General features: G+C 42.8%; 1 protein-coding gene across 1 annotated transcript in view; it reads right to left on the bottom strand.

Moving 5' to 3' along the window:
- Positions 1-20,339, bottom strand: part of FRMD4B (FERM domain containing 4B) — a 137,381-nt gene that overhangs the window by 101,711 nt on the left and 15,331 nt on the right. The window contains exons 2-5 of the mRNA XM_033141244.1: positions 10,491-10,556; positions 9,151-9,245; positions 5,348-5,440; positions 3,718-3,802 (exon numbers count right to left, since the gene is read on the bottom strand). Coding sequence (XP_032997135.1) covers positions 3,718-3,802; positions 5,348-5,440; positions 9,151-9,245; positions 10,491-10,556 — 339 coding nt within the window. The remainder of the gene's footprint in view (positions 1-3,717; positions 3,803-5,347; positions 5,441-9,150; positions 9,246-10,490; positions 10,557-20,339) is intronic.

Below are 20,339 nucleotides of genomic sequence, written 5' to 3'. Positions count from 1 at the left end.
TTACTACATCTGCACATCATTGCCACCATAACCAGTTCCTCTCAACGCTAGAACATGCAAGCAACATTAATATATTCAAATCATATATCTTGGCAAAGTCACAAGAGCAAATTAGCAATGTTTATTTTTCGAACATTTTCAAATTTCTTTAGCATATATAAGTAGGTACACATTCATCTGCATACCTGCAGAGATACTCACACCCATTTGTTTTGGCAATTCATTCTCACTTTCACTCACCTTGCTCTGGATTTCCTAGTTTTAATTAATTTATTTTTTTAGCCTAGTTAACCCGCTCCGACGTTTCCAGAAACTACACTTGACAATGGTCAAAACGCTTATTGGAAAATACTGATGACTCCAACATCTTTCTCTTACTGAATCTAACTGAAGGATGGTCATGAAATTTCTTTAGAACAGGGATGGGGAACCTCTGGCCCTGCAGAAGTTGATGGACTCCAAACATCCCTGACCATGTGGGCTTTACAACTTTCCACAGGCACCTACTTGGCCACTGTGAGAACAGGATGCTGGACTAGATGGGCCATGGGCCTGATCCAACAGGCTCTTCTCATGTTCACTGCCCATGCTGGCTGAGGCTGCTAGGAGCTGAAGTCCATCAACATCTCCATCCCTCATCATGACATACGATGGATGCTGTCACCTTGTAGAGTAGTGCCTAAATGGGAGACCACCTGAAAATCCCACACACACTGCTTTGAGTTCCCTTATGAAAGATACAAATATACTTAAGTTTACTTACTTAAGAAAAAAACCTTTGCCTTCATTTCCCCTTCACTTCTCTAATCAGGAACTTCCTGTATAAGCTACATCTGTGCACTTTAACAGGCTATCTACATATTATATGCCTATTTTGAGTAGAGAAGATTTGTGTGCCTACTTAACTCTTCACCCACTTAAGACCATAATAAGCAGAGCTTGCTGGATCAGGCCGATGCCTCATCTAGTCCAGCATGCTGTCCTCACAGTGGCCAACCAGATGCCTGTGGAAAGCCTGTAAAGTGAATATGAATTCAATGGCACTCTGCCCACCTGCAATTCCTAGCAATCAGTATTCAGAGGCTTGATGCCTCTGACAATGGAGGCAGAACACAGCCATCATGGCTCGCAGCTGCTGATAGCCTTACCCTCCATGAATCTGTCTAATCCCCTTTAAAAGCCATGCAAGTTGATAGTCATCACCGCCTCCTTTTCTTCACTCCAAACAGCTCCTCACACCCTGCTTTTTCCTGCAACCAACGCTAGTTTTGGACCTTGCAGGGAGACAAACTGCATTGGGGTGCACTTTGAAGCAAAGATACAGAGCTGAGTAATGAGTTATGCCCCTCTTCCTCACTCTGTTTCAATATTCAAAATCTCACCCAGTGTGCTTTCCTTTTTTTAAACCCCGAAGCCACCAGGGCACTGTTAACTACACTGGGCGTAGCGCATAACACTTTGAGAAATGTTTCTGTGCCTCTGAAAGCAATGATTCTTGTGGGTTTGAAGAGCATAAATAATAAATGGTGTGGCAGGAACAGCAATTAACTGGACACCAGCTCAGGCATCTATTCATATTTTTTGGTTGCTGCGGCGGTCCAATGAAGGGAGCATCAAAGTGGTTAAAAGGGAAACCCCCAGTTGCTAGAAACCCTTTAGAAGTATGTATCTTTAGAAATTCTAAAAATAATGCGCTCCTGTGGGGTTGCACTACTAAAACAGAGGGCAAAAGTGTACTAACCCGCTAGGTGTCCAGCCTTATTTTGTGCTGTCATGCATCCACAGACGAATGTCAGTAGCTTTCTTTTCGGACATGAAGAAAGGCCCAAGCAGCAATTTATGGGAATGGCTGAGAGGGCGAGTCAACGGCAGGTGGAAAACATGACCACATGTTTTAGTACACCCGCGAGCCTCCATCCAGCAGCTTGCGCAAATGGGCACCTTCATGCGTGCAAGGGCCTCCTCATTCACAGCTAAAGGCAAATCCCATTGCATGCTAGAGCAGGGCCATGGTGTTCATTCTGATGTTTCCATTTCAGCTGTCTAGTGGACAGCATGTCCCTAGAAGATGTAAAAATTGTTTCCCCTCCAGCCGGCCCTCCCCTTACACTGGGAAGTCAGCCATGCAGTCTCCATAGCCCCCACCAGCAAGTGGTGTTCTCGTCAGCTCTGTACTTTGGGCAGGGAAATCAGAATGCAGGGACACTACAGCTCACAGCCATGTGGGTTTGCCCAACACCTGATGCTAACTTAAATCTTGAAGCCTTAGACTAGGGTTTCCCAAACTTCCGTCTGCAGCTGTTGCCGGACTATAAGTCCCATCACCCCTAGCTAGCAGGACCAGTGGTCAGGGAGGCTGGGAACTGAGTCCAAAAACAGCTGGGGAAATCCTGCCTCGGACTCCAAACAGTGGGCATAAGTTTCTCCTCTTCCTTCTTGCTACTGTGACAGAAGACAGAAATGCAGGTATGCTTCAGCCACCTGGCATCTGCTTCTGGAGGCAGAATGAACCTGCTGAATCAGCAACCAGGTGACTCAGTGGCCTTGTTCAGATGCAACAATGGGCTATTCTTCAGCATTGCATGAGTGAGCCTCGCAACTCCTGCGACGGGTGCTCCTGCTCCCCTCCTGTGGCGTGGTCACGAGGAGAGAGTTGAAGCTTTTGCTTCCAGTTGTAATTAACTTCAGTTACATTGGACCATAAACTGTGGTTAATCTTCCAACTGTTTATTAAAACAAGCCAGCTTCATAAATCACAGCTTGAAGAAGAGTTTGTTTATAGTTACAGGTAGGTAGCCGTGTTGGTCTGCCATAGTCGAAACAAAATAAAAAAAAATCCTTCCAGGAGCACCTTTGTTGTTGTTCAGTCGTTAAGTCATGTCCGACTCTTCGTGACCCCATGGACCAGAGCACGCCAGGCACGCCTATCTTTCACTGCCTCCCGCAGTTTGGCCAAACTCATGCTAGTCGCTTTGAGAACACTGTCCAACCATCTCATCTAAGGAGCACCTCTAAGGAGCACCTTAGAGACCAACTAAATTTGTTATTGGTATGAGCTTTCGTGTACAAGCACACTTCTTCAGATACACTGAAACAGAAGTCACCAGACCCTTATATATAGTGAGAGGGTGGGGAGGGGTATTACTCAGAAGGGTAGTGGGAATGGGTGATTGGCTGATAGGTGTGGTAAACCTGTTGACAACATAAGGCTCTGGTGACTTCTGTTTCCGTGTCTCTGAAGAAGTGTGCATGCACACGAAAGCTCATACCAATAACAAACTTAGTTGGTCTCTAAGGTGCTACTGGAAGGAATTTTGAGCTTGTTTATGTAAACCATAGTTAAGACTGGTGGCGGTGGAGAACCTTTTCCAGCCTCAGGGCTTCATTCCCTTCTAGGCAACTTACCAAGCGACACATGCCTGGAGCAATAAATGTTAACCTACTCTCACATCCCCCTCTATCCTCGATCCAGGCAAACAAAAAGCACATCAGAGTTTAAATACACCTTCTAGACAGGAGTAAGACCTCAACCTGCCTGAGGTCTCACAAGACTTCATCCTTGCGTTATTTCTGGAACTTATCCATCCATTTCTGTTTGTTACTTCAGGCAGAATGAAAAGTATCAGTAGTGTGTGTGTGTGTGTGTGAATCCATGATTGAACAAAGTTTATTTTTACAGCTACACACATCCATTGTACAGGAAAGGTGCTAAATTACCTTATGCACACAGGACTTTGCATTCAGGAAAAAGAGCTCAACCGTGGTTTTGTCCTTCAAAAAGGAAATGCTTTCAATATAAAACCTAAAATAAAGAGGGAAAAAGTGACTTTATATTACAGTACTTCCAGCTGTAAATGAATGGCAATCTGCTGGTTTGTGCTATAATAATGAGAACACCAGATTAGGGTGATGCTTCGATTGATTGTATGGAATAATCATGAGAGTGCCGTTGCACTAAAGTCCTGCTTTCAGGCCTCCCCTAGGCATTCGGTTGGCCACTGTGAAAACAGGATGCTGCTTTCAATGGATGACTGGTCTGATCTAGCAGGCTTTTCTTCCATTTTTATGTTCTTATGGTTACTCAAATATAGTGCAAAGAGGGCCAACGGGCCTGGTGCCTGAAGCCAGCTCCCTATAGAGCACATCCCTTGAGAATCCTGCCATCTTTCATTCTGTGGACATGTTCAAGCCAGTGTAGATGTCGCTGAGACAGGAGTGCGAATATGCTGGGATTGTTATGGGTGTTTTAATATTGCTGTTACTATTGCTGTATATATGGGATGTTGTCCACATAGAGCTGAGAACTCAGATGTCAAAGTAGAGCCATCACGTAAGAAGTTTCTTATCACCATAAAATGAACAATGCAAGTCAGAACCACAGACAGACAAGGAGGTGATAAACATATTTCCTGTGTTCCTCCTTTGTGGGATATTGCTCTCATTATTCTGAAGAGCATGAGATGTTCATTATTAAGCTGCCTCTTCAGACCATTGCTATTAAAGAATATTTCATTAGCTGAAATGTAAAGGAGATAATACAAAGCCAATGTGTGGTATTGTTTAGCACAGAAGGCTCCTTTAATTATTTGTGAGTTCATTGCCTTAGATCCCAGGGTAAGTTAACTTAAGGTTTGTGGGAGGAAAGTTCTCCGTCCCCTGCGCCCCCCCCCCTGCAGCAGCATTGAAAAGTCTCTCCAAAGGATTGGGGACCTTGCCTGAACAATGTGGGAAGCAGTAGAGGTACTGCTGGGGGAGAGGAAATATCACCCCAAATTGGGCAGATTTTTCTCAGTTTAACCTATCTCACAGGGTTGTTATGAGAAGGAATGGGGAGGTGTGTGGGAAGAAACGTATCCTGGCGTTGGAGAAAGGGCATGATGCACACATAATAAAACAATACTGTGTAAGGAGAGTAAGCTAAAAACTAAGGAATTAATGAGTGGGTGGGTTTGTGTGTTGGAGGGTGTGATGAGATTTATAGAAGCGAGAATTGGAAGCCCTGTGCAGGTAGGGATGCAGAACATTTGCAGTCCTGCAAGATATTCCTTGAAGGAAGGGTTCTCTTTAAAATCTGCATATTGTGTGTGAGAGAGTATATATAGCGCATTTTGAGTCATCTTACTGAGGTTTAAATAAAGAATTTAAAACGTGATGCAGCATGCTCTGTTAGGAAGTGATAGGCAAGTGTGATGAAGTTGCTCATACAAATGACACCACACAAAAAACCCACAGGAACCAACTGGCTATAACCCTGCTGCCTGTGTGTTGAAAATTAACTCACTGCACACAGGCACACTCAGAATGGTAGCCTTGCTTTGCCTGGTACTTCTAAGTAATCATTACTCACCTGACAGCAAAAAACAAAGTCGCTGGACCAGGTTTCTTGGGCAGATCATGATCCAGAACTCTGTGATCTAACTGTAGCCAGATATTCTGACCTCTGCAGGAACGAGAAAGAAGGCCCCACCCCACCAAAAAAACAGTTAGAGACAGCAAAAAGAAATGAAACGGGTTTGGTTCAGAGCAACAGAGGATGTATTTCAAAGGTATAATAATCTGCACATACTGCCGCCACCCCCTTAATGGTTTTTAAACAAACCCTGAATATTTAATTTTAAGCAACTTTAAAAAATTTATAGTGCTTTGTATTGCTCTAACCACTACTGTTTTAACCACCAAACCCCATGGTGATGGTTGGGGTTGTTGTTGTTGGGGTTGTTATATATACCAGAATGTGGGTCATTATCAAAGGAGTTGCCTGCCACTTCACCAGCCCTATTTCCTCTGCATTAAGAAATAAAACATGACAGCAGGAAAAAGCTAATTGTTCTAAGCAACCATTATTTATACCTCCCACAGCCAATGTGGCTTCTAACAGATTTGCAATAGAATCTGTGTAGAAGGAATAGCACGGCAGATAGGAAGGACTCATTTGCAAGCAAAATGTATTATTAACCATCAGGTCACTGCCTATAGAGGGTCTGAGTGACTAAGTCCTTGCCACAAGCACAGTTTGCCCTGTGGATTTTACAGAAGAGAAAGTGGTGTCGTCCATCCACCATGTGTGGACTGTGTTAGAAAACTGAGAGAAAAAGTTCTAATTGAAAAGGGCTCGATTGCCCTCTGGTGGTTGCTAAATTCATACACAAAATGCAACTAAATGGAGAATCACACTGACATGAGCTTTCAAGCTCCCCATAACTTGTCAAAGCAAAAGCTGCTTTGTGTTGTAAGGATAACACTAGGGCCAGCCCAAGACATTTTGCTGCCTGAGGCAAAGAAGATGGTGCCTCCACTTAGGTCCTTGTACAGAAGCTGGCTGAATTAGAAACTGAATCTGGTGACGAGATAATGTAACTGAGGGCAACAGGCTGGTGTAAGGGGTGCACGAATCACTCACAGCTCTGTCTTCCAACTGAGAGGAACAACCAAGGGGCTGAAGCCACTGCCACACAACATATGCCATCTGAGGCGATTGCCTCATGCTGCCTAATGGTAGGGCTGGCTCTGGATACCAGCCATTTCTGTAAAACTTAAGAAGCGATTTTTTCAAGATCACTAGGTGGAAATGCTACTGGGCATGAGGCTGGAAGTGGGAAAAATATCACCACAGAAACAGCCTGTCCAAAAAAAAAAAAAGAACACCTGAAAATAGAATCCCAAACAGTACAGTATTTATAAAAAGAAAGCATTTTCCAATGGTGGAAAATGACAAAATACATATATACAAATAAAAATCCCCCCCATCCTCCGCCTCTTTTTTCCAGGAAGGCTTTCCCAAGTGTGAAGTGTTCTTCCAAAAATATACTGATGACAACACAGAAATCTTCAGGGAGATTTAACAAGGGTGATAACATGCAGCAACAGGAAGCCCAGCACTCCTGTAAGCATAGGCTCACATGTTAGCAAAAGGGTAGGAGTGCAACTTTCTGAGATGGGAACGCTGGAGATGGGTGTTTAACCCTTTCCCTGATCACTGTTTCTCTGCTCCAAATTGCCCCTCACATCACTTCCCACCACTACAAAATTCCACCTGAATGCATGGAGAGGCAAACATACATTTTGAATCTTGGGTGGCAGGAGTGAGCGAGAGAGAGCTGGTGGGGGATTGGGAAAAACTGTGGAGAACAGGTATAAATTTTTTAGCATGCAATATTCTTAGATAAAATGTTATGAAGATGATGTATAGGTGGTATTTAACACCGGTTAAATTAGCAAAAATGTATCATGGACAAAGTAATAAATGCTGGAAATGTAAGCAAGTAGAAGGAACATTTTTCCATATGTAGTGGACGTGCCCAAAAGTAAAATACTTCTGGGAAAGGATTTATAATGAATTGAAGAAGGTGTTGAGAAACACATTTAATAAAAAACCAGAAGCCTTTTTACTGGGTATTGTAAATCAAGAAATCCCAAAGTGTGATAGGACTTTCTTTATGTATGCCACAACAGCAGCCAGAATTTTGCTAGCCAAGAACTGGAAGACAGAGGAGTTACCAACGATAGAAGAATGGCAGATGAAATTGAGGGACTATATGAAGCTTGCTGAACTGACCAGGAAACTTTGTGACCAGAGTGAAGAAGTGGTGGAAGAAGATTGGAAGAAATTCAAAATGTATTTAAAATATCATTGTAAGATTAAAAATTAGATGTGAGCTGAAATGTATGTTAGGCTGTAGATTCAGAAGACAGATTTAAGGTTTATAACGGTTTGAATAAATGATAAGGATATTAGATAAGAAGCGATGTTAAGGTCAATTAATAAAAAGATGATTTTAATAATGTAAAGAAATTACTAAAGATGATTTTCAAGGAACGCAGGAAGAGAGGACGTGAGGAAGTCAACTCACAATGATAAGAAAATAAGATAGTTGTATTAAGATTTAAGTGTTTATTTTGTATTACTGTTTTTATTGTTTGTTTGTTTCTGTTTCTGTTATGTGTGTGTTATATTTTGTTAAAACTAATAAAAATTTAATTTGAAAGGAAAAGAGAGGGGGGGAGAGAAGTAACAAACAGGAAGTGCATTAAGTACTCTCTTATACTACCATTTGTCCCCACCAAGTCCCTAAGAAGTGCAGCTGTAAGACTTCTGAAACATGTGAATAATATAGACTTCTGCACCCACAGAAGGAATATCTGATACTGCCTTTCTAGATGCGTTTTGAAGCTATACTACTGCAACACAAGAGTAACTGTGTAATAAAAGCTTTATTTCCTTACATATATACACTCTAGGTTTGGTTTGGTTTTTACTCCATTTAAGGAGCCTTCACACATCTGACAACTCATGATAAACCATAATTTTTTAAAAAAAAAATCTAATGTAAAAACAAAGATGCTGCAGCACTGTTATCACATTGTAAAAGTGTGCCTTAAAAGCAGAAAGTAAAAAAAATTAGCTGGCTGAAGAAAGCAGACAGACAGGAGATCAGTCTGGTTTCCAGTAGTGAAAAGGCCATGGTGCTGCGTCCCTACCCACTGTACTTCAGAAAGCTGGGGGGGGGGGGGGGGACAGCAGGACCTCCCTCAATGAACTAATCACACATGCAGGGTTATGTTACATTGGAGAAAGCAATTCCAAATATACCCTTGTCCACCGGCAATCAGTATTGTTGGACTTCAACTCCCATAATCCCTGGCTGCATTTGACAGGAGCTGCAGTTCAATGACAACAGCAGCAGGAGGGCACCATTCGGCTACCTGTACCCTAGTCCCAAATCATGTACTGCATGATGGCAACTTCAGCTGGTGTTTCAGAAGACTTCCCAACTATTTACCGAAGTCTGGAGGAAGTAATGGCTATGATTTTTCAAAATATTCTTTGGTCTATGGACAATTTCTCTGTACAGTGCCTTTTTCACTGGAGTTAATATTTGTGCTGCATGTGGTTGGATTCTGCTTTAACTCATGAGTCTGTTGGTGGCCTCCTGCTACAGGAAACTTGCACATTGGGCTATTTTCTTGGCCATTCCCCAGAAGTCAGTTAATTGTGGAAATAAAACAGACACGGACAAAGCAATGGCGCAGCAAATGGAAAGCTATTATTGGCTACCAACAATTAGAAAAATCTTTTTTTGAAGAAGCCAATCATCATTCTTTGGCAACTAGCCCAAAACAGTGGTTTACAAAATGCCTGCATAAACTTACGTATCATCTATGAATGTTATCCCAAAATACTCCTTTTCTTTGAGGTTGAAATGGGAAGCCACCAGATCCAACAATTCCCGTGACAAGAGCTTGGGCTATTGAAGAGAATGATATGGATTAGATGACATTCTTTCATTCTGTACATAACAAGCTATATTTGAACCAGGGCTATAAACAAGCGAACCTTACAGGTCATGGAACCTTTGCTTTTTGCTTTTACCCCCAACAGCTCTCTGTGCAAACAGAAAATGTGTGTTAAGACCACCTCCCCTTCTTGTACAAATATATCTACTTCTGCAGCCATGGTGGATGATGATTTTTAATGCTTGTTGTAGACCAACTGAAATCAATGGACCTTTAGTGATTTTTTTTTTGCACGCGATGATACAAGATACATTACATCAACAAACCTTATTACCTATGTTACCAATTCTCTTCTATCTCCATATTATAGGGGATGGGCAAAACCGGAGATTCTTAGGATGTTGCCATACACCAGACTATCAGACTATTTCTCCATCTAGTCCAGTACTGACAGCTCTGACTTGCAGCAGCTCTCCAGGGTCTCTGAAGAGCCATAAGCTCAGTGGTACTCTACTACATCTGCCTTGGATGCAGAAGGTCTCAGGTCAATCCCTAGCATCTCCAGGTAGGACTGAGAGATACTGCTGTATGAAACACTGGAAAGCCACTGCCAGTCAGGGTAGACAATATTGAGCTAGAGGGATCAATGGTCTTGACTTGGCAGAAGCTTCCGATGTTCCTATGACAACCACGAGCCTGTGTTGGGGAGTGTATATAGAAACATCTGGCTTTTGTGTGTCTGGAGCATAACCTACTGTACAGTTGTTGCTCCACCCACCTTTTGCCTCTGGTCCCGCCCAGCACTGACTTACAGCTCCTTGAAAGTTGCTCATGAGGGAATGCAACCTTCACCAGAAAAGAGCTTCTCCCACTAACTTAAAGACTAAAATCCATACAGATCACGTACCTACTGTACCTTTAAAATATCAAAGAATCATTATCTTCATCATTAAGCAGTGGCTAATGTGAAACTGGCAGTGAGACACTATATGCATGTGTACTCAAGTAACTCCCACCGAATCCAATGAGACTTACTACCAGGTAAAATGTATACAGGTCACAAGTTACAGCATAATGCTCACCTGGCGGAGGTAGGTATTTGGCCCCCACACAGCTGGGCTTTTCAGCTAGTGCATCCCCAGCTTTTAAAAAGCGAGTACCCTCTTAGAGCCATTGATAGATACCATTGAACTGGAGAGGCTGGTATAAAGCAGTACTGAAATGATATAATGATGCCAGAAATGCAGGTGTCTCACCTGAACCAGCAGCTCCAACTTCCTGTCATCCAGAAGCTGTACCTGACAGTGTCTCCCTTCTGTCATCTGCAAAGTGAGAGAAGCATAATTAGAAGTAGAATGGACTCTTGGCATTTCAAATAATTGGAATAACTGTCCTTCAGGGTACTGCTAAGGCTGGAGACCTATACCAGGCATGGGGAATCTCTGGTTCATGGGCCAAATTAAGTCTACCACAGTCCTAGTTTGGTCCACTAGACCACTATTCTCCAGCCATGCTCACCTGGCCCCACAGCTGTCATTACAGTATTTTCTTCTGTTTACTCTGTTATTTTGTCACCAGTGAAGGCCCACCTGAAAGATTTTCAAAGCGCACTCTCAGGCATTCCACTGAGTTAGTTTGGGTGCTTCGGATGACTTATGAAATGTTTAACTCTTTTTCATCCAAGAACCATTCCTGACTGAAATAAAACAAGGTGTTTCCTAAACAAGAACCAGTACAGCGTACACTGCACAATTCTATGCACACTTACATATGTAGATGTTCTCCTGAAATGCGAGACTTACTTCCAAGTAATAAACATTTACGATTGGGGGCGGACTCCCATAACATTTCCTACATGAACTTCCATCATAAAATCAAAAAGACTTTATTAACCAAACCTGCTACCTCAGGCACTTACTTGGGAGTAAGTCCCATTCTGTTTCAAGGAAACTAAGAACACTGCCTTATCACACAGGTCAGATTATTTCATCTGTCTAGTTTTGGCAGCGGCTCTACAAGATCCTGAGAATGGTCTTACCACCTGCTACCTGATATTTTTAGGCCATTCTCTCTCCCATAACCACTGAGTAAAAATACATGTGATCTGGCGGTCCATCTCTTAATACGCTTAATATGCAGAGATGGTGAACCTGTGGCCCTATAGATGATGTTGGATTCCTACCCCCAGCAGCCTGGAAATTGTCGTGGATGATGGAAATTGTAGTCCAGCAACATCTGGAGGTCCACAGGTCCACCATACCTGCTGTAGTGAGATGGATCTGCAGCCTTTGTTTGGTTGGTATACGTGTTTTTAAGTTCAACATCCTAATTTCTAGAAGGGCTCCGTTAACTGAAGATTTGAAGGGGAAATCTTAGACTATCTAAAACTCAGCACTATGTTTTAACCATGGCTGGCTGTGTTGTGAGCTGGTAGATTAATGAAGGGTCCCAGAAGACATACATGTGCAGGTTGCTACAATGGCTGACTGAGGAACTTTGTAAGGTCAAAAGAAAAGGGAACAAAACACAGCGTAACTCCTTTTCGCTTCTTCCTGCTCTGATTGAGAACAAAGGTTCTTTCTTCAACTTTTACAAGACCAAAATAGTACACGACACAAAATGTCAAAAGTTCAATTTTCTGTCAAGGCAAAACGTTAGTGGCTATGGATTCCACGTGTCGAATGCCACAATAATTGAAGAATGTTTTATTCCAAAGTGACTGTCAGGAAAAGTTGGGAAAAAAAGAACAAATTCTCCACAATGTAAGCTCGGTTTCCCTTCTGAAACCTCAGAAATTTGGAATAAAACCTGCAGGATATTTATGCTACTCCTCCACAGGAGCAGCATCCTCTTGATGCAGAAAAACATGCTGTTAGAGGCAATATTTTTAGATCCCACTGTGTCATCAAGTTATATGTGTCACCAAGTTATACACCCAACATATTTAGATGCTATATAAACAGGGACCCTTTTTTTTTTTACCAAAAAAAGAGAGCGCCTAATTTAGGAAGTGAAAAAGCAGGGACAAACCTATCTTTCTAAATACAGAGTAACTTTGTAGCAAGGAGGTCTTTAACAAAGGTATTTCCAAACTACATAGACTTGATTCGTTCTTTGCCTAGAACAGAGATTTTATTTCCTCTAAGACGAAACACATTTGTTTTGGCAAGTAACACCTGACACCCTCCTCTCCTCTTCTATTACAGGATTGTATTTTAAAGCTGCAAAAGTAGAGGCAATTTTTTAAAAGAAAGGGATAAAAAAAACCAAGCATGGGTGCTTTCATTTTCAATCCATCTGCAGAATCTCAGGTTGTAAGGAGCAACCTATCAGCAGCCCCCCCCCCATCAAAAAAAGAGAAGAAAAGAAAAGAAAAGAAAAGAAAAGAAAAGAAAAGGTGAATGTATCTGCACCTGCAATCTGAGAAAAACTTTTAAAGCCCCATTGCTTTTAAATAATCTGTTTCAGATGTCTTACCACCTTTAGATATGATGCAACCAGACACCGGGGCCTTTTCGATAGTGGCACCTTAGTTGTGAAATACTCTCCCTAGTCGCACTTGACCAATACCAATTTAACTAGCTTTCGGTGACCGGTTTTATTTGCCTGAGCTTTCAATAGATGATCAGTTTTATTTGAGCTGTTCTTTTTCTGTTGTTTTGACATTTTTAAACATTTATTGTTCTATTTAAATTTAATTGTTACATTTATTTTAAATTGCTTGTTCTCTTGGAAACTTACGTCAAAAGGTAGAAAATGCTGCGCCTTGAATAAGACTTTTTCCAGATAAAGAATGCTCTAAAAGTTTGGCTCAGACCTACATCTTGCGTGTATATGCATATTTAATTACTTTAACATACTGTAGTTTCAAGACTACAGTATGACTGAAAGCAGATAACAAAATGCATGAGCTAGTTTTGTTGGAATTATTTCCAATATAGCTCAAAAGGTTTATAGGTTTGAAGGGAGGATTTTATATATATTTGATTTAAATTTCCAAAAGATAATATGATCCTTTCCTTTTTAAAATATCTAGAAGGAATCTCCCCCATTCCTCCAGCCTTTTTAGCTAAACTAGCTAAGCTTATTGTGGAATGTCTCTCTGGTTTAAGAGTGGTTTATCTCATATTAGCTTAATCCTGTTACCAGATGAATGAACATAAACCTTGGTTAATTCACTCTTAATTGAAAAGGAAAAGTGTCTGTGTAGAGTTGTGCAACTGTTACAAAACTGGATTAAACCTCAGTATCTCATTATAGTTGATTCACATAACCAAAATTCTACCACTTGCCAGTGGCAGAATGCGGGGGGGGGGGGGAATCTAAGAAGCCACATTTTAATCAGGAGGTCTTGAATACAAAGGAAAGGACCTGCCAGTTCATGTCATAAAGTAATGAATAAAGCAAATTTGTTCTCAAAGTTGCTAACTAGCTTGAATCCCATGTGGCTAATTGACAAGGGGAGGGAATGCAAATTTGCCCATTTCTGCCCCAAGACAGTTAATTTTTCAAATATTGATTGAAGAAAATCTGCAATGTAATGTTTGAGTCAGGTCCCCATACAGCAGTTTCAGGTCCACCTACAGTCCAGGGTAGGCTCAGTTCAAGTTCTAGAGGAAGGAGTCAAAGACTTCAAAGGCAGGTAATGTAACCAAAGGAAGGCAAGAAGTCAAGTTCCCAAGAGCTACCAACAGTACCAGAGAAGGGAGTACAGTGGTACCTCTGGTTACGTACTTAATTCGTTCCAGAGGTCCGTTCTTAACCTGAAACTGTTCTTAACTTGAAGCACCACTTTAGCTAATGAGACCTCCCGCTGCTGCTGCGCCACCAAAGCATGATTTCTGTTCTTATCCTGAAGCTAAGTTCTTAACCTGAAGCGTTATTTCTGGGTTAGCGGAGTCTGTAACCTGAAGTGTCTGTAACCCGAGGTACCACTGTAGTCCCTCTGTCAGGCATTCTTCTTCAATAAAACCAGTAGTGGATGGCATGATGGAACAGGTTTGTTTACCTGACCCCCTGGCAAATGAGTCACTTCTGCTTGCCAGGAGGGGCACAGGGAGGGCAGTGTGGTGTAAACCAACTGAGAGGAGTACTGGGTTGAATCCACTGACGTGTTTGCACCACGAGTCATAACAGAATGGAAACAAATGGACCCAGTTCACTGGTGGTCTTAATTCACCTCCTGGCAGCATCACAGAATCATAAACTACTAAGCACATCAAAACTGCATACGGCGATAAATGTTTTGGAATATTTTTGGAGATGTAATAAAAATGATTTTTAAAAAAATTGAAGTGTGAGTCCCAGAAGGATCAGGAATGGAGGTAGATGGTGCACCGATGAGAGATCTGTGGGAGAACGAAACAAAGACCAAACCAATTTGCATGCCCCGTTCTTAGCTTGGTGGCTGTGGGAACTGGATGCAATGGCAGGGGTGGGAGGGTATGCAGAAAGCAAGACAAGAAATCAGGTAGGGAAGCAGAAAGATGTGGGGTGGGGAGGGAGACTGGTAGTGGTTGTGCTTATGGTCACACCAGGTCAGAAAGAACTAGTGGATTTCCAAGCATAGGGCCCCATAGTATAACATGGGAGAGTGCTGCTACTTCTTCACTAAGCAACCCCAAGTGGCTGACCAGGCGGGGAACTAGCGCAAAGCTTAAGGGGCTCAATCCCAACCAATGCCGACACCTACAAAACCGGATGGTGAAACAGAATAAACTGCTTGGGACCTGAAGACTGGCAAAAGGCGGGGTAAGCTGGCTGCAAGAAATAAAGTCGAGGTGGTCTTCTGCTGGACCCCACTGTTGTTCTCCCAGGGCAAGCAGCAGTCTATGAAAAGCATCTGCAGCTTAACGCCTTTTGGCTGATGTTTCCATCGTCGTTTCAGCTGCACGGTGTTAACTTTGGCAGGGTCTCAGTGATACTTTGGGACAGTTTCAAAACTATTCAGAGAAAGCTTAGTTTTGATTCTAGTGCAGTATTTTTCGGTCTATGTATAGAAGGGTTTGTTTTTAACAAAAAAAGGGGGGAGAGGCTGGAAGGAGGGAGGGAGGGAGGGAGGGAGGGAGGGAGGGAGGGAGGGGAAACTACTTGGCTCCTGCAGAGCATCAACTGACTTTCATATAATCTCCACCAGCTGAGCCAGTAAAAAAATAGAAAAGAAAAACTGGCATGGTCACAAGCGCAATTCATTGCCCACCCTGAGAGAGGAAGGCACAGCGCCATTGCATATTCATCAGGGCTCTATGCACACTGTACAGTGGGACCTTGGGTTAAGAACTTAATTCGTTCTGGAGGTCCATTCTTAACCTGAAACTGTTCTTAACCTGAGGTACCACTTTAGCTAATGGGGCCTCCCGCTGCCACCGCCCTGCCGCTGCCGCGCAATTTCTGTTCTCATTCTGAAGCAAAGTTCGTAACCCGAGGGACTATTTCTGGGTTAGCGGAGTCTGTAACCTGAAGCGTCTGTAACCCAAGGTACCACTGTATTCCCTGCCTTTGAAGAACACTCCCAGCCACCACACACACACAGACACACCAAATTCCACACCAAGGTGACCCAAGTGTTGCGCCAAGGAAACGAAGTGCATATATTTGCTTTTTCTGCATAACTTTTATTCTGTTTCAAAGTACAAAGTTTTAAAAGGCTGCCATATTTTTTTGGAAGGGCTCCATGAACGGTTGGGATTTGGCGCAATTTGACAGGTAGCTCTTTGGGGTGGAGGTAGTCGTCAGCCATAAACAAATGATAAAGAATCATGTAAACAGGTCTCTCCCCCCCCCCCCAGCCAAAACTCACTGGAATTCAGTTCCGGCACCTCAAGTGGGCGCACCAGGGCCATTTTAAGAGAACAAGGAAGGCGCTCATGGTGAGTTTTGGCACCTCTTTTTCTAGAAAAATAGCACTGCATGTAAGGCACCAGCAACCCACCTCTCTAGCACCTTAGATTATTTTTCCTATTACACTGCTCTGTAGCCTCCACATATTTAAAACGCTCTGCCATCTGTCAGCTGGCACCATGGCTTCGACAGGCAAATATCTACAGCATGCCAATGAAGATGGAAGCATGGACATGGCAGATAACGTGGTAAGTAGAAGAGGGGAAAGGTTCTAAATGCTAACAACAACAACAACAACAACAACAACAACAACAACATTTTATCACTTATACCCCGCCCATCTGGCTGGGTTGCCCAGCCACTCAACCCACAAAGCCAAGCCCCTCAGCTCCAGGAAACCGCAAATCAAATACTAGTTCTTTGTAGTCTCAAATGAAACCATCTTTATCTTCCCCTTGGGGGCTTCTGAAATTTTGCCAGATATTTGTGAATTTTTCCCCACTGTGGCTGTAAGGACTAGAAATTTTGTTTCCCTGAATGAAAGCTGGAATTGTTGTATTCTGCGAGAGTTGCCATACATCTGGAATTTCCTGAACATCATCAGTATTCAGCCCCCGTAAACCGTGTCCGGGCAAAAATTGATGAAATGTCCAGAAAAATCAGGACATATGGCAGCCCATGTTGGTATTCTTTTTTTTCTTTTTTCTTTAAAAAAAGCAGCTCCAAAACTCTTTTCTTTTTTTAGACTTTGCCTCCCCCCCCAAAAAAAAGCTCATAAATTTTCACTTTTTGAAATATTTCCGGATTTTCACTTCTTGAAATATGGCAACTCTATATTCTGCAAAGCACAGAAAAGAAATGAATACAACACACGTCGTATTGTATCACATACACACAAACACAGACACACACCCCTCAACTGCTGCAAGTTAAGAATATGATTAGAAGCCTGATAGGATAGCTCTAAATACTGAGCCAGTGAAATACTTTGTGTACATCTGCTTTCCTTGCCAGCAGTGCTGCAAATTAATTAAAGCTTGTGCTCGGCACACACCTCCCATACAATGCTGGTTGTACTGCAAACCATAGTAACCAGGCGAAAGCTCATGAACATGTTTTGTTCCAGTATCTTGCGTAGAGTTATTGCTAAATCTCCTGGGTAATGACATGAGATTGGATAATTCCTGTAGTAACAAGGCAGCAGCCCTAGTTATATTTGCTGATGACAAGTGGGAAGACAGAGCCAGGAATTAAGTAACCGTCCTGGGAGTGCGGGACCATGGCATTTCCATAATTTCTATTGACTCCAAGCCTTTAGCAGATCACTTAACCCTGCCTCTACTTAAATTGCTGTATCTTCATAATGAACCACATAGACACTAAACTTGCAACGTCAGAGTTTTGCACCAATTATAATTCATGTTTTGCTTAAGTGTTTTGCTAACTCTATGCAGACACTAATCACTTCTGCTTCTTCGTGCTTTCTATTGCTGACACCCCAAAGCCCGTATTAGGAGTACAGTTGTACCTCGGGTTACGTCCGCTTCAGCTTATGTATTTTCGGGTTACGTACTCCGGTAAACTGGAAGTGTTTTTTGGCACGTGCCCGGTCTGCATATACACAGAAGCATTCTGCGCAGTTCGTGCATGCGCAAAGCGCGATTTTCGGGTTACGAATGGCAACCTGGAACCAATTAAGTACGTAACCCGAGGTACCAATGTATCTGAAATGAGGAACATTCTTAGGGAATTGATGATGATGATGCAGTGTTTATCTTTCTGAAGCAATTCCCACCTGTAAACTAGAGCTACACTGTTATTTCCCCTCCAGATTCATCTCTCAAAATTAGTCAAGGGATTATAATGCTATCTGTTGGACTAGAAGAGCTTTAATTTGGCTTATGGTTTGATCATCAGGCAGCTGCATCTTGATGGTTTGGTATGGCACTTTTGCTATCTTTCACACATGCATACTGAGAAGGATGCAAATGGATCAGACAGGACTGAACTTTCATGACTCATTTCAACCTTTCAATAAGGGTGTGGGATCAAAGGGCCCTTTCTAAGAGGCTGCTAATGAGCTCAGTGCCTGTCACTGCACTTCCCAGTGCCAAGCATTGCATCTGATGAAATGGGGGACAAGGGAAGAGCAGATCTCACTCATGAGGCATTGAACGGTTACAGAATGAAAGAAAAGAGGCATCTGTATCTTTGGAATAGTTCTTAGCTTCCTGTAACCTCATGTAAAATCATTCTCCTCTGAAGAGTTCCAACACTGTAATATGTGCAAACACACTGAATCTGTGATACCAGAAAGTATGACCTGAGTGATGACTGAGACCAAGAGAGATGAAACATTTTCATAAGGTAACAAACCCAATGCTTGCAACAATAGCGATAAATACTGTACTCAGAGCAAACACAGAAACACCTCTACTCTCAACGTCCATCAACAGTTAGAATCCCAGAATTGTAGTGGGAAGGGACCACAGGGGTCATCTAGTCCAACCCCCTGCAATGCAGGAACCTTTTGCCCACCGTGGGACTCAAACCCACAATCCTGAGGCTCTACCAACTATCCTCCCTCCCATGTTCTACAAGAGGAATCAAGCATGATCTTCATGTTGAGCTTGCAATTATTGTCTAATATGCAATACCATTCTTTGCAGCAGTTTTACTCTGAAGTTATTTAATTAAGGCCACTTTACAACAACCAGCACAATAATGTGCCTCAGAAAAAGAAATTCATATAAATTTATCTTACCTCCAAACCACACACTCTGGTAGGTTTTAAAGGGCTGCATGAAGTGCAGAAGGTAAAATGCAGAGAGTGTGTGTGTTCCCCCACCTAAATAAAAGCTATTTGGAGCAGAGACTCGCAGAGTCCCAGACTTTCTTCCGTTGCCATGTAATCTCTAGGAAATGACCTTACTGTTTGTTGCTTTGATTACAGATTGAGAAACAAAAGCTTTCCCCAGTGAGCAAGGCGGCTCGAGATATTAAAGATTTGTACAGAATGGGAGGCAATCAAACTTGAGAACTTTTATTGTTAAGATGTCCCGTTGCAATAGTTATTTGCCTCTTTTCATTTCCAGCCCCACCTCCCCTCCCCCCAAAAAAACCTCTTACAAAAACAAACTCTCCCTATAACTCCAGTGCAAATCACTATGCGGGTTTGATGCAAATAGACGGTTCCCAAATGAACACTTCTCCTCATGCAGCAAGTATGTAAGTCAGGAGTGGCTAGTTTGTGGGCCTCCAAATGTTGCAGTACAACAACTCCCATCATCCCTGACCATTGGCCATGGTGGCTAGGACTGGTGGGAATTGGAGTCCTGCAACAACTGGAGAGCCAAAGTTTAGCCTCCCCAGTGCAAGTGTATCCACCCCAATCAACATCAGGCAGAAGCAGTGTTCAGCCCAAATTGTGGGAAGCTCATGGGCAAGAAGCTCTTAGAGGGCTCCCATTGCTCAGAGGGTATTCTTCCTCATCAATGCCTTTTCGCTTGCTCTGTCCCTCTAGTACAGGGGTCAGCAACCTTTTTCAGCCGTGTCCGGTCCACCGTCCCTCAGACCATGTGGTGGGCCGGGCTATATTTTTTTTGGGGGGGGGGGAATGAACAAATTCCTATGCCCCACAAATAACCCAGAGATGCATTTTAAATAAAAGCACACATTCTACTCATGTAAAAACACGCTGATTCCCGGACCGTCCATGGGCCAGATTGAGAAGGTGATTGGGCCGCATCCGGCGCACGGGCCTTAGGTTGCCTACCCCTGCTCTAGTATCAATCAGCACAACCTCCCCAAAGGGAGATCATAAGGAAAGTGGAGGGTGTTGCTTCATCTTTACATCCATTGCGTGTTCAAAATGTACAAGGGAACAGGTCGCAATAGCAAGGAGCAAGAGCAGCTAGGTGGAGATGCTCCAGAGTGCAAGCCTCTAGCTTCACATTTGCAGGATTCACATATATATGTGCATCTGCTTGATGCTTGAGGAGCATCCAAAACCCACAAATTTCACAGCTGAATGCGAGGGGGGCAGGGTCACGCTTATGGAGCTCTGTCCCATTCCCCACATGCATTTGGTACAAGTTCCTAAAGACCCTGTGCACATACACACAATTGAGAGAACCCTGCTTTTTCTAAAGAGAGGCAGAGCAAATTCAGTTCATGCACCTGCTTCTTTCAAAACTTATTTATATGGCTTGTTATTATCCGATTCCCCCTTGGGTAGTTATTTAGTTGTTCATAATCTTAATAGC

The sequence above is a fragment of the Lacerta agilis genome, chromosome 2 (assembly GCF_009819535.1).
Source record: "Lacerta agilis isolate rLacAgi1 chromosome 2, rLacAgi1.pri, whole genome shotgun sequence".
Taxonomy (NCBI): domain Eukaryota; kingdom Metazoa; phylum Chordata; class Lepidosauria; order Squamata; family Lacertidae; genus Lacerta; species Lacerta agilis.
Note: the sequence above shows the minus strand (reverse complement) of the source record. Positions and strands in the feature narration are given on the sequence as shown.